We start from the raw sequence: 18,905 nt of genomic DNA on the forward strand, positions 1-18,905 counted from the left end.
AATACAGGCAGAGGGCGCAATCGTGCCTTTCTTATTCAGCCACGTCGACAGGCAAAGTCTCTTTTGACCTTCAGAATTCTGGATTGCTTTGAAAGTTTATGTGCCATCAAAACGTTTTCCCACTCTTAACGAACACGTCGATAAGATTTTCTCCAAGTTGAACATTTATTAAAAATGGTCCAGTCTCCTGTTTTCTGCGTTTGAAATGTTCAGCTCAGTCCATTCCTTATTCGGTAGCATTTCTCCTGCCAAGTTTTTTTTTTTTTTTTTATAATTTGATTTATATGCCACCCTTCTCCAGAGACTCAGGGCGGCTTACAATGCGCTAAGCAATAGCCTTCATTCTTTTGTATATTTATACAAAGTCAGCTTATTGCCCCCACAATCTAGGTCCTCATTTCACCTACCTAGTTGCAGGAAAGAAAAGCATTTGAGGCATTCCCGGGCACTGTTGAAAAATCTGGCTTGGTCCCCAGTGCTTTTCCAATTTCTATGTCAGCTGACATCAGAAGAATCCCTTCCTCTCAGCCAGAACTGGAGGTTTGTGGTCTCCATCCCTTGTTTCCCCCTCCCTCCTTTTATGCTCTTATTTTTTTAGGTTGCAAACCGATCAGGTAGATATAAAAATTTTCATACAAAAGAACAGAACTGAAGTAGCTTCTTGGATGAAATACTAAACATCTTCAAGGAAAAACAAAGAAAGTCCAGTTGCCTTTTAAAAAAGCACCTTTGGGACAACCATGAGCTGGATGACTGAGAATCTCCACAGACATTCAAGCGAAAGAATACTCTCTCAACGTGGTGAACAAATCTTTTTTTTTTTTTTAATATACAATGAATAAAACTACATATCACAGAGAAAACAGGTAGGATATTAACAGTTGTTTATTTAATTGGTTACTCAACAAATCTGTACTCTGTTACACAATGATAAAAGGTTTGTTGCAGTGGGGCCAGATGGCCTTTGGGAACATTTTATTCCACAACTGCTACATCAAAATTGTAGGAAGTTAGCACCCACCCCTTTCCTAGAAGAATGAAATATTTTGGGAAATATTAAAAAGGCAGAATATTATGTTTCCCTGGATGAGAAATGGAGAAGCATGTTTTAAAGACGAAGCAGCTCCCATCTTCCTGTCCCCACCCTTTGTCAATGGACCAGAGGCAGAAACTCAATCTTTGTCAATGGACCATCATCTGCAACACAATAGGATCCATCTAGCAACAGAAACTCACCACATAGCAACTGGGAAGATTACATCAGCCAGCAAGGCTAGCTAAAACCCCCACCCCCTGGGAGTCTGACAACCAATCAGGATACTCTTCCTGGGCCCCAGGAAGTTCAAAACCCAGAGAGAGCATAAAAACCCAGGGACTCTCAGCATCTCGGCCCTTTTCTGTTCAGGAACTTGAACCATGTGATCCTGTCCACCATTAAGCCATCTTTCCAAACAGTCTCCATGTTTCCAGTGTCTTTTTCCCCACTTGGAGCTGAACCCAGAAGGATATTTCTTCCTACAAAAACGAAAAATATTCTTTCTTGTATCCCTCCTCCTTCTCAGTTGAGTAACATAGAGTTTTGATCCCAAACTCTTTAGGCCTTTTAAAATACTTAAAAATACAATGACTTTTAAAATATTTTGAGTTAAATTCAGAGCAGGGTAGCAATCAGGAAAAATTCTATTTCTAGTATTTTGATATGTTCTGTGGGACTGAACTCACAGCTTGAACAGCACATCTTGAAACCCCAGTCTGCTTTGAAATCTTTGCCTGGGAGAGATTTTGCTGATGTAGTAGAACAACTTTATGTCTTGTTCCTGTGCTCAATTTTGCCATTTGTATGACCTGTGACATGAAGCTATCTTCCACAAGCTCATCTTAGTAGCAGGGTTTGGCTGTTCCTCACCCAGTTTTAAGCCTCCTACACAGCTGTTTCTGTTTCTGACTGTATTTCAACCTACATATGAAATTGATGATCATTAGTAGCTGCTTGGTGTAATTAGTTAATCTGAACACTTGACTCTTAACTCTACAAAATCCCTTACTTTGTGCAAGTGTAAGAATTGATGCTGTTTGGAAGGCAAAGGCTGGTCAGACCAAATATTGTTTTGATTTAGACTTCTCTTCTGTTCATGTACTTTCCATTTTATTAATTGATACAAATAATAAACTGTTAATACTTCTATTTCTTAAATCATCCTTAATTTACAGCACTTTTGCACAACTGCTTAACACTTTTGCACAGTACTGATATTTTTAGTTTGATCGTATTTCACTAAATATTTTTAAATTGCATTTCACACTTTTCCATAGTTTTTCTAAAATAACGTACAATTTTGAGTGGTTAATATTACTCCGAAATATTTAACTTTCTTTCCAATTTAAAAGCCATGTTTGGCCTTAATTTATTTTGATCTGGTATACTCATATTTTTGACCAACGCCTTGGTTTTCTGTTTGTTGACCTTAAAAACCAGCTATTTTATTAAAAATCTTTAATTTCTTTATTAATTGTTCCTTACCATGGGGGGGGGGGGAGAGGGGAGGACCCACTACAACTGAATTTTGACTCAGTTAAAATTTGACTCAGTTAATTTCTATTTTAAGCATCCTAGTTAAACGTTTCTGCTGTGGGAAACAAATACTAATCACACTGAATATGATTTAGACAAAAATCACATAAAATTCCCAAAATGGGTTGATGGAATGAGGAATAAAGTGGAGAACAGACAACGTGTGGTTAATCCATGTTTCTTCTATATATCTGAAAATTGTCTGCTTTTGGGTCCAGTAGTTTCTCCTTCATCTGAGAAAAAGAAGAAAAAGAATGAGCAGCAGCTATTTATTTATTTAAAAATTTACAGTATATGGCTTATGCTGCTTGTATAACTGAGTGGCACACAATACATTAAAACTATACAATAATGCCCCCCAAAGTATAATAAAAGTCCACACTTCCATTCAAACAATGCCAGAGGGATATTTTCAAGTTTACATGGCAAGGGAAAAAACCAAGAATTAGATATAAACTACTGCAAGACGCTAAGGAAAAAGGGGTTGAGATTTACCAGATTTGAAACTGTATTTTGATGCTTCTTGTTTGGTCTGGCTAAAAGAGCGGGTGAACCTCTGGAACAAGATGCCACTTGATTTAGAAGGTCATGAATTATGGTTTGGATGGCAAAGTGGTATGACAAAGTTAAAGTAAATGTTGATTTTAAGAACCATTTTGTTAGAAGTGCCATGCCAAGAGTTTGGAATAAATACAAAACAAGGTTTTCTACGAAGATGCCTCTTTGGGTGTCCTCCCAGGAAGCCTTTTTTCAGAAAAGAAACAGTGGCGAAGCCGGAACCGTGGACTTATGGTAAAATAATATATTTTAATTTTGGTGACCCCACCCTCAAGTCTAAGGAAGAGTTGGAATCAGAAGGTCATGTCTGCCATTGGTTTACATACTTACATTTGAAAGAAAGATTTAAATTACATAAAAAGAGTTATACGTTTGACGGAAAAAGACTTGGGGAAAAATGTGGAACTTCTATTTTGATGGTAGCAAGATTATTTTATATGCACAACAATGGAAGGACATTTCGCTTCCCACAATGTTACGAATGGCTGCAAAAGTTGATGGAGTCAGCAGACATGCCTAATTTGACAGTTTTGATCAAAGAAAAGAATTAGTACTTTTGTTTCTACTTGAAAACCGCTTCTGGACTTTGCTTAATGTTATTGCAATTGAATTTGGAAAATGAGCATGTAAAGTATGGTATGATTCAGTGGGCAAGGAATTTTGGATATAATGTGATGCTTGACTAATGGGAAAATATGTGGACAAAAGGTTTTATAATTATAACATAAAAGAAAATTTCTATAAGATGATGTATCGCTGGTATTTAACACCAGAGAAGTTATCCAGAATGTAGAGTGGTATTTCAAATGAATGTTGGAAATGGAAATGTAAAGAAGGGACTTTTACCGTTTATGGTGGGCATGTGATAAAGCAAAGAAATACTGGAGTAGGATTTTTACTGTATTACAGAAAATTATTAAAGTGAATATAAAGATAAAATCAGAAACTTTTCTTTTGGGCTTAATAGAAAAAAAAACTTGGAAAAAAACTTGGAACTTTGATGTTACATGTGTTGTTGGCAGCAAGATTACTTTATGCACAAAAATAAGACATTTTGATTCCCACAATGGACGAATGGCTGCAAAAGTTGATGGAGTTAGCAAACATGGCTAATTTGACTGTTTTGATCAAAGAAAAGAATAAATACTTTTGTTTCTACTTGGAAACCGTTTTTTGACTTTGTGCTTGAGGTGGAAAAGAATGAAACTTTGATTTGGGGTTTTACTGTTTAGATAGATTTGTTGTTATACAAATAGCTAATTTATACTATTATGAAAAACTAAAAAGTTGAGGTTTGATGTTAATGCGTTATTCTTCTGCACCTGAGGGAGTTGGAAGTCAACACCTTTCTCCCCATTCTTTTCTATACTTCTCTCTTCCCCTTTCCCTCCCTTTTGTTTCCTACTATTTGCTCCTTTTATTTTTGTATTTTTTATTATAAGCTAATAAAAACTGTAAAACAGAACAAAAGTCCACCCCTGTTATCACGCAATTATTCAACTCAGCTACTTACCGTTGTGATTAAACACTTAAAAGAATGTCTAGGTCTTTATGTCATACATACTGTAATTCCTTACATCAATATTTGCTATCTATATTAAATACTAACTTGTACCCGGCCACGCGTTGCTGTGGCCCAGTCTGGTGCTTTCGCTGGGCTAAAAGAGCGAAGCTGAAGTTCCAAACTCTCCACGAACATTTGGTGGGCGTGGCCAACTCGACATCACTCACTTTCATCAGTCACATGACAGCCCCCAAACCACGCCTATCCAGCTGGTGATTAGGGCAGAGAACCGGTTGCTAAAAAACAATGGGAACCACAAAATCCTCTCTCTCTCTCCCCCTCTTTGTATCCCTCTATGTCTCTCTCTCTCCCCTGTCTGTATCTCTCTATGTCTCTCTCTCCACCCCCCTCTGTATCTCTGTTTCTCTCTCCCCCTCTCTCTGTATCTCTATGTCTCTCTCTCCCCCCTCTCTCTGTATCTGTCTCTCTCTTTCCCCCTCTGTATCTATGTCTCTCTCCCCCTCTCTCTGTATCTCTATGTCTCTCTCTCCCTCCCTCTCTCTGTATCTCTGTATGTGTCTCTCTCTCCCCCCCCGTCTCTCTGTATTTCTCTATGTTTCTCTCTCCCTCTCTCTCTGTTTATCTCTGTCTCTGGCACGGCCTCTTCTGCATCCCCTGCCATCGCCCTTACCTTTTCAGGCCGGGCCTTCATAGCTCTCCGCACCACAGCAGAAACTCGGGGGCCCCCTCCATCCTCCCTACACAGATGTTCTCTGGGGGCTCGATGGAGAGACGAATAGCAGGGAAGGGAAGGGAAGGAGGGAGGGGGTACGGTGGGGGTTCGAGGCTGGTTTGGGGCTTCCCGCCCGAAGGAAGAAAGCAGCAAAGCCAGGAGCCACGCATACCCCACTGGACCCCTGCTGCGCAGTTCTCCTCGCCTGCCTGCCAAGGGCAGGGGAATGATTAAATCCCCCGCTCTTCCAGGCGAAACGAAGGAGGGCTGGCCATCCTCCCTCCTGCCCGTTTCCGCCCCCCGAAGCCCCTTTTCTGCCAGAGGCCGAAATTTTCGTGTAGGCTCCGTGAACTGCCAGAGAATCTGGCCTGGGAATCAAAGGCGGCGCTGGTCAAAGGCGGCGCTGGTCAAAGGCGACCCCGAGGCTCCAGTTGCCTCCATCTCCCGCTCACTGACCGGATTCGCATAGCAACGGTTAGCAGCTGGTCTTTCTGACCTTAGGGCCCGTGGTAGTGCTGGGCCAGGCGCGATTCGGGCCAGGCGAGGGATGGAGGGTTGCCACTCGGTGGACCCAGGCAGCCTCGTTGCCAGGTGTTCTTTGGAGGGAGCCCCGAGAGCGGCTGGCAGGGATGGGCAGCAGCGGTGGGCGAAGCTAGTTTGCAGGGTGCCCGGGGGTGTGGGAGGTCAGAGCCAGGCTCGGGTGGGCCCCGCCTAGCCCTAGAAGCGCCGGCTGCAAGGGCTTCCCGGCGGGAGCCGGCTGCCCACCTTCCGAGCCTGGTGGCAGGATATGGCTCTCGGGCGTCTCTGCCTTCCAAATGCGCAGTTTCTTGGAAGCAATATGGAGAGTCTAAATGTAAGGAGCAGAAATCTGTTGAGTGTAATCAGGGCTGGGAGGCTGCCATGTTGGTTTTACGTCCAGCAGATGGCGCTGTTTTTCAATGTTTGTCAATGTCTTTCAATGTTTTCCAATGTTTTTCATGTTTTTACCTGTCACAGGTGTGACATGTATATAATATAGGTATATAAAAACGCGCCCATAGTTGAATGCAACGTTGTGTCAAAATTTGAAAGCAATCGGTGAAGAACTTTCAGAGATGTGTGGTTATGTACAAGCGGACATTTACATTTTTATTTATTTATTTATTTATTTATTTATTTATTTATTTATTTATTTATTCCTTCATTCCTTCCTTCCTTCCTTCCTTCCTTCATTCATTCATTCAATTTCTATACCGCCCTTCTCCCGAAGGACTCAGGGCGGTGAACAGTTAAAATAACATACATATAAAATGTGAATATAAGATGATTAAGCCAATTTGATTCATCGGTTAAGAATTTTCAACATAAAGATTTAGAAAAATTAGAAGAGAATTATGCCAGCCCGGCTTGGTGAAATAGAAAAGTCTTAAGTGCACGACGGAAAGTACGAAGATCTGGTTAAGATACTACTAAGATACTATTTAAAGTATATATAGATGATATGCAGTGTCTGATAGTATACCACATACAGGTATACAGGTAGTCTCAACTTTTGACTGGTCTCTTGGACCCTGAAAAAGCTCTTTATGACCCAAATCCAAAATTTCAACATCTGGGCCACCCTGAGGTCATGTTACCGGGCACTCAGCAACCAGCCCCTGGTTTCTGGGGAATATTTACTTGGGGAATAGGAGAGCCTGCATGTGGCTTGTGATGTCCTATTACTGATGTTTAAAAAAGCATTATTTTTCTCCATATTACACAGAGGGAAAGAGGCTGAAGATCTCACAGTGAGTTCATGATAATATTGAGATATGAAGGAGGGATTTCCTGATTTGTCACTAAGGGGCTTCCGATTTACCCAAAAACTCCAAGAAAAATCAGCTGACTCTGTTGTCCCTCACTCTATTGCCCCCAAATATCCCAAAATCGGGTATTACAGCTACAGGAAGAAACACTTACCTGGCTTCAATGTCCCGGGAAAAGGTAGAACTTTTTGGTCAAGGTGGTTCTGTCCTTTGAGGGCATCTGACATAGGTTGCTTGCAAAATGGTCCATCACCTGTAATATGGAAGGTACAGAAAGAAAAGCTGGTGCGTGCATGTCCAAGAAAGTCAAGTAGCCCCATCTAAAAATTAGTAATATTTTATCACCTTATACATGCTCACTTTACTAACTAGACACTGTAGAACAGGGATGTCAAACTCAAGGCCCGTGGGCTGGATCCGGTCCACGGGATGCTTAGATCTGGCCCGCAGTGCCGCTCTGGCACGGGAGAAGGACCAGCCTGCTGTGCCTCTGCCAGTGAAAACATGCCAGCCATGTGTGGCCCTCCCAGGCTCCGTTTTTAGCCGTGAAAGACTCCTGCAGCGCTCTGTCAGTGAAAACGAAGCTCAGGGAGGCCGCATGCAGCCCGCCCAGACTCCGTTTTTGGCCACGACAGCGTCCTGCAGCCCTCTGCCAGCAATAACAGAGCTCGAGGAGACTGTGCAAGCCGGCCATGCCCCCCTGGCTAAACACAACCCTGATGCAGCCCTCAATGAAATAGTTTGACACCCCTGTTGTAGAAGAATCAGATTAGACTACAATAACCAATTTTGTTGTATATATGATGTACAATGACAATAAAGGCTATACTATACTAGTAGGCAAAATCAGAATCAATTGACAACTTTTAAAACTAATGATTGTATCTTATGGCATAGCATATTATAGTTATTAGTTGATAGGTGTTCGACATGGAATCTTCATCTGCATAACCACCTTTCTTTTGCCCTCATCTCATCCCAATCTATTTAAATGCCACATCAATCAGGTGACTCCATGGTCCTGATGTAATGAGTTCCAGTTCACAAAAGCTTATCGCTTAAAATAAAGTTTAGTCTTAAAAGGTCTTACAGGACTCCTATGATGGAATGCTTAATAGACCTTGAAACACAGAGGAAGCAGCAAGATCTTAAAGTAGGAAATGGGTCTGTTACAAAACACATTTTTGAATAAGAGGGAAGCATGAGAAACAGAGTAACTCCATCTTAAGTATGTCTAAGTATATTGAATCATGTAGTATGGCTGTATTGCTATTATCCTTCTCATCTGTTCCACTACCTCATTACTGTGATTATTATTACAGGTAGTCCTTGACTTACAACAGTTTGTTTAGTGACCATTCAAAGTTACAACGGCACTGAAAAAAGTAACTCATGACCATTTTTCACACTTACACCCTTTGTAGCATCCCCATGATCATGTGATCAAAATTCAGATGCTTGGCAATTGATTTACTTATGACCGTTGCTGTGTCCCAAGGTCATGTGATCACCTTTTGCAACATTTTGACAGGCAAAATCAATGGGGAAGTCAGATTCACTTAACAACTGTGTTACCTACTTATCAACTGCAGTTATTCACTTAACAAGTGTGGCAAGAAAGGTCATAAACTAGTGAAAAATTCACTTAAAATGTCTCACTTAACAACAGGACTACCTAAACTTTATTATTATGATTATTATTACTTTGGTGTTTTACATGTACACTGAGAGCTTATACACCGGACATAAATTCCTTGTGTGTCTAATCACACTTGGCCAATAAAACTCTTCTCTTCTCTTCTCTTCTCTTCTCTTCTCTTCTCTTCTCTTCTCTTCTCTTCTCTTCTCTTCTCTTCTCTTCTCTTCTCCTCTCCTCTCCTCTCCCCTCCCCTCCCCTCCCCTCCTCCCCTCCCCTCCCCTCCCACTCCACTCCACTCTAGATTTAAACATATTGTACAGGGAAAAATACTTTGTTAGGTTTTCACGATTCTGTTACATTATTCCACTAGCAAAAAAAGGTATATGCACAACAAGTATATACCGCTTCATAGTGTTTACAGCCCTTGCTAAGCAGTTTACAGAATCAACATATTGTCCCCAACAATCTGGGTCCTCATTTTACTGACCTCTGAAGGATGGAAAGCTGAGTAAACTTTGAGCCTGTAAGGTTCGAACTCCTGGCAGTGGGCAGAGTTAGCCTGCAATACTGCATCCTAGCCACTGTGCCATCACGGCTCCTAATGCCATTCCAAAGTGGGTCTTTAACAAAAGAACTTCATTCCAAACATGACAGCCTTGTGTAGAAAGACCTGAGCAGACCTACCTTCCGGAAGACCTCTTCCAAATTGCAATTCCAGGCATGTTTCTTGATAGTATCTATTAGCTGGATGATGAAGAGTGATCCAGTTTCAGGGTGTCTCCGGGATACATGATCTAAACAGACAACAATGATTAAGCAATAATGATTCTTAACGATGTCAGACTTCATTCTCTACCTAACAAACTTTAAACCTATACAGACAGTCTTTGACCTATGACAGTAATGGAGCCTGCCCATTTTTACTTGGCTGTTCACCGCCCTGAGTCCTCAGGGAGAAGGGCAGTATACAAATTCAAAATAAAATAAAATAAAATAAATTTCCTTTGCAAGTGGTGATGGCCGTTGAGCGAGATGGCCTCATGTAACAACCATCATCCCCTGCTCTCCCTGATGCAGTCATATCAACATGTGGATCGTTAAACAGAGAAGAGCTTCAGGGGTGGGGAAGGCCCTGAGAGATCTAATGCAGCCCCCGGCCCTCCTGTCTTTGGCCTTCCAAGACCTCCCCCATCCCTAAGCACACTTATGCTCCATTCCTGCTCCTTGTCATCCCTACAGCCCTTGGGCCTACTTTCCCTCCTCCACCAAGGACCCACAGGTTTTCTCTCGGGTCCCTCACAGGGCTTGGCCTCCTCCCAATCTCCCATTATCCACTTACTTTTTAAAGATCTCTAAAGGTTTTCTCAGCACTGTGCAGACAATATTAGGGAAGCAGAATGGAGTGCTCCATCTGCAGAAGCGGCCACAATTTCGGTAGGACTTCAAGAAATTGTGGGTGTGCCAAAAATGGCACCTATTTCCCGGAGGCAGCCAAGTGGCCCAAGTGCCCTCCTTCTCCAATATGAGGTCTGGAGACCTTCAAAAGTTAAGGGTACAATAGGTATGAGTAGGTGGGGAGCAGGCCCAAGGCCTATGGGGATTTAGCAGGGTGGACTGGATAGCTTATGGTTCAGTTACTATACAACGAGGTTAGTTCATACTACATACTCATCTTTGTTCATGCTGATCAGATTTCTGATTATTTAACTTATTGGCGAGACGCAACCTCTTTGGGTGGGATGTGGTTCAAAATATTGTCAAATCCGCGAATCTATCTACCTCACAGGGTTGTTGTGAAAAAGAAGAGGAGGAAGGAGTATTACTATGTTCTTTGTGAGTTACTTACAAAATAATAAAGGTGAGATAAAAATCTTATAAATGAATGACTGAATGACTAGGCCTTTTGCAGTGAGCATGCCAGAGAATTTCTGATACTTAGCAAAGAGGTCCAGATCAGGTTTTCTTAACTGATTAGTTGCCAATCTTGGACAGACAGCTTTGTGAACTAAATGCCTGTATTTCTGTCCTGCTTTGGACCCCTACTTAGCAATTTTCTTTTAACAGTCTCTTACCAGGGGTGGTGGAATATAGGCAGATGAAGTCACTCTCCACATGTACTCTCTGAACGGCATCAGCTTGCAATTGCATGGTGACGTGTGAATCAGACTGGAGAGAGGCAGCAGCAAATGCAGCTGAGTCTTCCACGTTTTCCACCCTGTACCCTCGTTGCTCTGGAGAAACAAAATGAGGGGAATCAACAATCATTATCAAAACAGAAGAGAGGTTACTCGCACAAGGCTTTATGATCATCATTAAAGTACAGCATAGCTTTTGGTTCCTGAGAGGTTTCAATGAGGTAAACTGCAAAGGTTTAAGATAAGGTTCAAAATTAGCTTTTGCCATTTGTGGAAAATCATTATTCCAACACACCTGAAGATCACAAGTCTTGTGGGGATAAATACAATCAGCAAATCTACAAATCAGATTGCCGAAAGAAAATGTTCGTCTAGAGTAGAAGTAGAGAACTATGGCCCCTTTATGACTTGTGGACTTCAACTCCCAGAATTCCTGAGGCAACATCGGTGACTCAGGAATTCTGGGAGCTGAAGTCCACAAGTCATAAAAGGGCCATAGTTCCCCACTCCTGATCTAGAAGTTGCTTGGTTTAGTTAAGACTACGTGCAAGAGACTATATGTTCCTGCCAAACACTTGTCTGCCTTCTCTCCTCCCAGATCTCAACTTCAGCTACCTACCACCACGACATGCTTGAATAATGACCACCTTGGGCTTTCCCCTCAAAGCTGGGCAATTCATGTTGTTGAAGGTGGAGAAGACAGTTTTGATGGAGAAGATGTCAACATCTTTGTCTTCTGAGTGGATTCCACAAAGGCTGTCCTGATAGCCATGAGACATCAGTACCACAAACATCCCATCTGAAGCCTTGTGCTCTCTCCGGGCTGCAAAATTCTTCAAGCAAGTGGTTATACCCTGAAAGCAATGAAAAAGGAAGGTGGGTCAGGAGTGGAAATGGAGTTTCTAACTAACTCTGCACTCATCATTAGAATTGAGAAGGCTATTCTTGCAATTGCACTAGATTTAAATTATTATTTAAGCTTAGCAAAAATTCAGTGCATAAACAATTACTAGCTTTTTCTCTCTAGATTGAATGGGAGGGCTGTACAGCAAATCTCCATATCTGAGAACTGTGAACACTGACACAAATCTCCAATATGGTGATGGGTCCTATCTTCACAGCTGAATGGAAGGCTGACCTCATTATGCTCTACCGAAGGGAAAAAAAACATCCTGGCCAGTATAGTAGTATATTCTCACTGGAAAGCTAGCCTCCTCAACTGTTTTTTTGGAGAAACAATTATGGGAGATGAAAAAGAAGCAACATGCTGGCAGTTGAAATAAAAAAAAAATTAATCCAGGAGAGAAGTTCAATTATCAATTCAGACACATTTTTCCTAGGTATAAACAACTTGATAACCTACAGTTATTTGGAATTGAGGTTCCATCAACTCCAATCAGCATGGCCATGAGCCAGGGCTTGCTGGCTTTATAATTTAAAACATCCACATTTTCTACATCTATGCTAAATATTATTGTATAGGTAGTTTAACAAGATTGCCACACTTTATTCAATTTTGAAGCTGTCAACTAACTATGGGCGGCTAGAATTAATACACATATTAACGGGCAAAATCAAAACCTCCACACCCATTCCTTCAATGTTTAGGTTTCACTAGAATTTTTCCTTGAGTAACAAATTGAATTTTACTCTGTGAAATAAGCTTTTTTTTTTTTTTTTAACCTGTGAGCTTAAATTGGTCTCTGTTTCCACATTGTATCCCAGATCTTCTAGGAGAAGCTTCATCTGTTCCAAGTCGACTTCAGCCCCCTTTCTATAATCCAAGCAATCAAATTTGATATTGCAGATTATCAAGGCCAGGCGCGTACGAGTCTTGGGATCCTTGATAGGGTAGATCTGCATAGGGAAAGAAAAGTAGTTCTTATCCTGAACTATAGTTATGCCAAGCATCCATCTAGTTTAGGGCTCTCCCAATTCTTATCAATTTTAGCCAGTGGTGGGGGATCCTAGAAACTAGTTCGATAACATTTGAATGATCTTGTTGGTGTTGCAAAATCTACAAACAAGCCTAACAGATAACAATGGTTTTGCTATTACTCAGAATTTAATGTTCAGATATTATTTGAATCTGAAGATTTGTTCCACTTAACTATAAAAATAAAATTGCTAAATCAGACCCTGTTTGCATAGTGGGTGGCTAGGCACTTGAGGAAACCCACAAGCCTGATTTGAAGGCAAGACTTCCCTTTCCTTCCCCTTCATGTAACCAGCAGCAAATATTCAGAGGGCATGGAAATTCTGTGAAGCCACAAAGTCCATGAGTTCAATCTCTCAGGACCTCCAGATATTTAAGTGTACAGACATAACAGATTAACAAAGTTGGAAGGAACCTTGTAGGTCATCTAGTCCAACCCCCCATCCAAGCAGGAGACCTTACACCATTTCTGACAGATGGCAGTCTGGTTACATCTTGAAAGCTTCCAGTGATGAAGCTCCCACAACTTCTGAAGGCAAGCTACTCCATTGGTTGTCTACTTTAAAGCCAATGAAGGTATTGTGGTCACATTATATTTAAACCTTCCTTAATTTCATGTTATCTGTTTTATTTGTGTTAGATATGGAACAATAGAAGATTCCCAGGTCTTTTTTTTTTTTTTGTTTTGCTTTAGAAATAAAACAAGGTAATATTTCTAAAAGCCAAGTTGAGGAGAATTTAAGATATATTCAAAATTTCTGCTACAAAAGATGAATTTTCAATTCACATCTGTGGCTACCTTTATAGCAGCTGCTGCATGCAATAAAGTGCAGTATTTAAGCTCAAGTCTTGGATAGATCTAACTAGGTTTGCCAACTCACCTCTTTGCCTTCATTAGTCTGTATTTGCTGAAATACATTCTGAGGACAAAGCCTGATCCCGTTTTTAGATTCTAGGAACTGGACCTCTTCCTCTGAGATGTTACCTTTTATTGGCTGGCTAACTGGAGATGGAAGAAAGTTGAACACCATATTCAGCTTTTTTACCACAGTGAATTATTAAATATCACGTGAGCCAGAGTAGAACCTTTTAAATTGCTAAACTACAGTCCCTAGCAGCCTGTCCGAAGGGCATTGGGAATTGGGTCCAGAAGCGGCATAAGAGCACACCACAATCTACTGTGGCCTCTGTAGCCTCCAAAAAGCATGGGAAGTTCTCACATGGTTTCCAGAGGCTCCAGACACTGCACAAGAATGTGGTATGTTCTCACATGGCCTCTGGAAATCGTGCAGCTCTGCTCTCACCCAGCTTCTGGAGCCTCAAAAAAGGGTGCAAAAATGGGACATGCTTTCCTGTTCTTTACAGAGAAGGCAAAGAGCATTCTCCAAAGTATTCAGGCCTTATGCAACCTCAAATAGGCAAAGACAAATCAGAAAATATTTGCAATTATGTGAGTTTTTATTTAGTTTATTACATTTATATGCTGCCCATCTCACTATCCCAAAGAACACTTTGTTAAGAATTGATTCTCCTTTGTCTGATGGGGAGGACGTGACACACCAGCGGAGTCAAGTTAGGCTTTTTCTGAATTTTTGACACGCCGAGACCAAAAGGTTCGCCATCACTGTCCTAGTCCAAAAAAAAAAAAAAAAGGGGGAGTTTTTATGAAATATGATGAAGCTAATTAAAAATAGGAAGGCACCCAAATTTCATGTACCTATATCTTAGTATATAGAAACATTCTTAAGAATGTGCTCCTAAAAAACAGGGGAATATCATCTTATGGTAAAGTTTCCTTTCAAAATATCTTATTACACCAATATGGCCAAATCTAACCAGCCCAAACTGTTTGGGGCACAACACAAAGCTTTTGCATGATTCTGGGCCACAGTAACTAAATTAGGGAGAGAGGCCAGTAATTTTGGCCCAAAGCTAGATGATATACTGTAAGATCACAAGTACCAGAAGGAAAGGTTTGGAGATCCAGTTGTTCAGCTAAGCAAGCATTTCGGGCCAGGAGGAAGTCAATAAAGAGGCGGCTAGCCTTAGGCCCCTTTTTTCTCACATTATCGATCAAAATTCTTGCTTGGTCCTGTGTCTTATCTTTCGCATTCACTCCTTCCACCTCTTCATCATCCATGATATCCTCACTGAGCAGATCATCCAAGAGTTGGCTGATGATAGATTTGTTAACACGCTGTATAAACTCTGCACGCACTTCTCCCAACTTCTTGTCTGTAAGGAAAACAAGTGCATTTTTCTAAATTTATCACTCTGACTTGAAGAATTACAACTTTACTGAGATACAGATTGTCCTTGACTTAAGTCAGTTCAAAGTCACAATATCCTTAACAGGAACAATTGGTTTATCACCTTCATGCACATTTAGGATTGTTGAACAACCTCTGCACTCATGTGATTGCAGTTCGGGCAATTGGCAACCTGCTTGTATTTACAATTGGTTTATTTTATTTATTTATTTTATAAAATTTGTGGGTTTTAGCATCCTGCAGTCAAGTGATAGTAATTTGCTACCTTTTTTTTTTTGCTAACTTCTGGCAAAAAACTGCCCCCTGGGGAAGCTAGATTACTTAGCTCGTTTTTCTGCCCAAAGAACCCTTAAGTGGTTAAGCCTGACCAATGACTGGATTTTATTTATTATTAAATTAGCATAGGATTCTGCAGAAAGTGAAAAAAGTGATGCTGGACTCTATCTAATCACAATCCCTTATATACACACACGTGCTCAGATATTGTTCCTATAACAGTTAAATACCACCAGTAGCTGATTTGTGCAATATGCTAAGCTTGTCTAATGTCAATGCGAGTTTGCTTTTTTAGTTTAGGATGTAATAGCTGTACATTTTGGTTAATTTATTATTCTTTAGTTAAGCACAGAAAACAGGTTAATTCAGGAACTCAGTAAACATGTTATATGAAAAGGGCTCGATTTTTTCTTTCCCTACTGCATAGCCAAATACTTTGATCGATATTACTAACAAAAGATAGGAATAAATGACTGCAGGAAAACTGAAATTTGTTTGCGGGAGAGAAGGGAAATGTAGATATCCGTTCCTTATCACTTAAAGATATTCAGTGAAAGTGTAGAATAAGTCCCATCTTAATTTGAGTTGTCATCTGCATTTGGCTGCTACTGTAGGTCCTGAAAAAATAAGGAATATTTTCCCTTTATGGTCAATCAGACTTGGCTAATGTTGAAGTGGAAAGCGATGGCTCAAGTGAGAGAGAATAGTGAGGTAAATGAACATCAGGTGTGGAGGGTAACCTCTTCCCTGAAGAGCAACAAGTAGGATCTGTGTATGAAGTTACTTTATACTGAGTCAATTCATTGGTCCAATGTATTGCTCCAAACTACATTGTCTCTGCTAGGAATCTCCAATCTTTGGGTTGGAATGAACATTTGAAATCTTTAGAGCATGTTATAGAGCAGTGTTTCTCAGCCTTGCCGCCTTTCAGATTCTCAACCTTGACAGCTTCAACTCCCAGAATCTCCCAGTCAGCAAGCTAGAGAAACACTGCTGTAGACGCCAACAAATCATGGAGGAAGGTTTGCCCAATTGCAAATAGTTTACATTAATGGGCAATCACTACCACCGTTTATTTGAAGGCAAACTGGTGAATCCTTAACATGCAGGCTCACTACCGGACCAAACACTGAGTTGCAGTCACCTCCACATTTTGATTTTCTAAGAACATGTACCGGGCCCAGAGCCTAGTGTCCATCCATCCACCTACCCATCCAGTCATTCATTCAAAAGAAGCAGAATAAAAAAAGCAGGTGGAGCCAAGAGCCTTGTGAATGCCAAAACATGAAGTTAGCAGGCAAGTTGGTTCTTGCAGGCCCTGCATGATTAATTTCAGATCTGTTCATTCTGAGACATCTCATAAATACTGTATGGGGATTCCTTTTTTCTAGTATACTAATACTAGAGCAGGGGTATCAAACTCGCTTCATCACGGCAGCATCACATGAGGTATTAGGACTTTTCCCCCCTTTGCTAAACTGGGCGGGAGCGTGGCCAGTACATGATGCATCTGGCCAGGTCGTGAGTTTGACACTCCTGTACTAGAGGCAGCAGGAAAGGTCTTGACTTCCAATTACTGCATCATAAGTCATTGTGATGTTATACAGGACATAGTATCCTGTTTGAATTTTGCTCTTAGATGTTTTCATTTTGGGCCTCTCATTCTTGGCCGTCACACAAGCAGACCCTGCACTTGGCTAGGAAGCAGAATATGCTAGGAAGAAGATTCTTGGCTCTCACAACGGTTGTCCTAAAATTCCTGGAAAGCTACAGAAATAGCCACATCAAGGAACTCATACCAGGCCAGCAGTTGGTTCAGGGTTAATTCCTCTTGTTGCAGATAAATTAGCTATAAATTTTTGACTGATTAGTTATCAGTTAGGGACAGAAGGATGAGAGCTGTAATATTATAGTAATGAACCCAACTTCTGGGAGGGCCATCTTCTACCAGGAGTTGTGAATAAAGAAAATCCTTGACATACAACAGTTGGTTTGAAGTTACAATGACACGAAAAAAAGTGACTTATGACCATTTTTCACACTTATGACCATTGCAGCTTCCCCATGATCACGTCGTTTACATTCAGATGCTTGACAACTGGTTCCTCTTTATGACGGTTGCAGTGTCCCAGGGTCATGTGATAATCTTTTGCAACTTTCTGACAAGCAAAGTCAATGGGGAAGTCAGATGCACTTAACAACTGGGTTAGTAATTTAACAGCTGCAGAGATTCGCTTAACAAATGTGGCAAGAAAAGTTGTAAAATGGAACAAAACTCACTTAACTGTCTTGCTTAGCAACTGAAATATTGGGCCCAATTGTGATCATAAGTCGAGGACTACCTGTGCTTTGTTGCTTGTTGCCTACTGCTTGCTAATGATCAGTGTCCCTTTGTTTTCTGAAAGCGTATAAAAACTATGCTAATTTGTGTATGTATCTCGATGTGTGATGTAATTCAGAGAGCACAGTTCTTTGCGCTCCACTTGAATCATGCAAATGAACTCAGCTGAATACCATGTAGAGAAAGAATTATATTAATCATATCTGAGGAAGCAATTGTGTTTGCCTACTCATACACTATTGATTGATTGATTGATTGATTTGTATGACCGGTCAATTTAAGCAACTCTGGGAGGCTTACAACGACAATAAAACCAGTAACTATGAAATAATCTCAAAACAATGAAACAAAACTCCTGCTCCTTAATCGATGCCTTGCAACCAGCTCCAGTTGCTCTCCTCCGGTACTTTCTATCTATATACGATCCTTCCAGCGTCTTGATTTAAAATCCTGATCTTTTTTTCTTATAGACGGGAAGGCAGCCAAAGAAACCCGCTTTAGGAATAAAGTTATTTTTTTTTTTGCCCGTTGCAAGATCCAGAGTGGGTGGAAAAAGGAAGAGGCCCTCCTCGCATAGTACGTGTAAAAAATGCAGCGCAAGAGAGAGAAAAGGAAATAGTCAAACTGCCGCTCCCGCTGTTTCAGGATTTAAGGTTTTAAGAAGAAAAAAAAGCTGGGAGGGGTGTAGAGAGGTATCTATGATCTTACCTGCCATGATCCCTCAGCTGATACTGGGCAGCGATGACGGGGAAGGGAAAAGCTGAAGACACAGCAGCAGTTCCAGGTTTGGAGGCAATTCTGAAAGTGAAAGAACTCACACCTATTGTTTCCTTTTCCCGCCCAAGAATTGAACAGGCGGAAAAAACTGGCCCCAACCGCCGTGGGAGTATCCTGGAAACACAACCATTTCGCGGAAAGCCACTGGATGCAACGGGCTCTTTACATTTCATAAAGTTTTTTTGTCTCGGCTGCTTGTTATTTTCACCAAATAAGAGGGGAAGGACGTTGCAAAACTGTATTAAATAGAGGCAGAGGGCGCGATTGCCTCTTTCATATGCAGCCACGTCGACCATTAGACAGGCAAAGTATCTTTTGCCCTTCAGAATTCTGGATTGCTTTGAATGTTTGTGCCATCAAAACGTTTTTCCACTCTT

General features: G+C 41.0%; 1 protein-coding gene across 1 annotated transcript; it reads right to left on the minus strand.

Annotated features, from left to right (window-relative positions):
- Positions 1 to 908: 908 nt before the first annotated feature.
- LOC139308535 (caspase-1-like) lies at positions 909 to 18,569 on the minus strand. The gene is made up of 9 exons (XM_070932121.1): positions 18,460 to 18,569; positions 14,827 to 15,099; positions 13,746 to 13,867; positions 12,612 to 12,785; positions 11,548 to 11,782; positions 10,866 to 11,024; positions 9,478 to 9,587; positions 7,309 to 7,407; positions 909 to 2,805 (listed from the first exon to the last, which is right to left on the minus strand). The coding sequence occupies exons 1-8, from the start codon at positions 18,464 to 18,466 to the stop codon at positions 7,315 to 7,317; spliced, it is 1,173 nt and encodes a 390-aa protein (XP_070788222.1). The 5' UTR covers positions 18,467 to 18,569; the 3' UTR covers positions 909 to 2,805; positions 7,309 to 7,314.
- Positions 18,570 to 18,905: the final 336 nt, after the last annotated feature.

This window comes from Pituophis catenifer, unplaced genomic scaffold (assembly GCF_029215685.1).
Source record: "Pituophis catenifer annectens isolate HBS135680 unplaced genomic scaffold, rPitCat1.0.hap2 SCAF_1, whole genome shotgun sequence".
Lineage (NCBI taxonomy): Eukaryota > Metazoa > Chordata > Lepidosauria > Squamata > Colubridae > Pituophis > Pituophis catenifer.

Bases quoted from the DNA above. Each gene is read 5' to 3' on its own strand.
- LOC139308535 (XM_070932121.1), bottom strand. The intron at 11,783-12,611 runs GTTAAAAAAAAA...CATTGCTTTCAG, and splicing joins AGACCAATTTAAGCTCACAG to GGTATAACCACTTGCTTGAA. The intron at 7,408-9,477 runs GTAGGTCTGCTC...TCCATATTACAG, and splicing joins TGGAAGAGGTCTTCCGGAAG to GTGATGGACCATTTTGCAAG.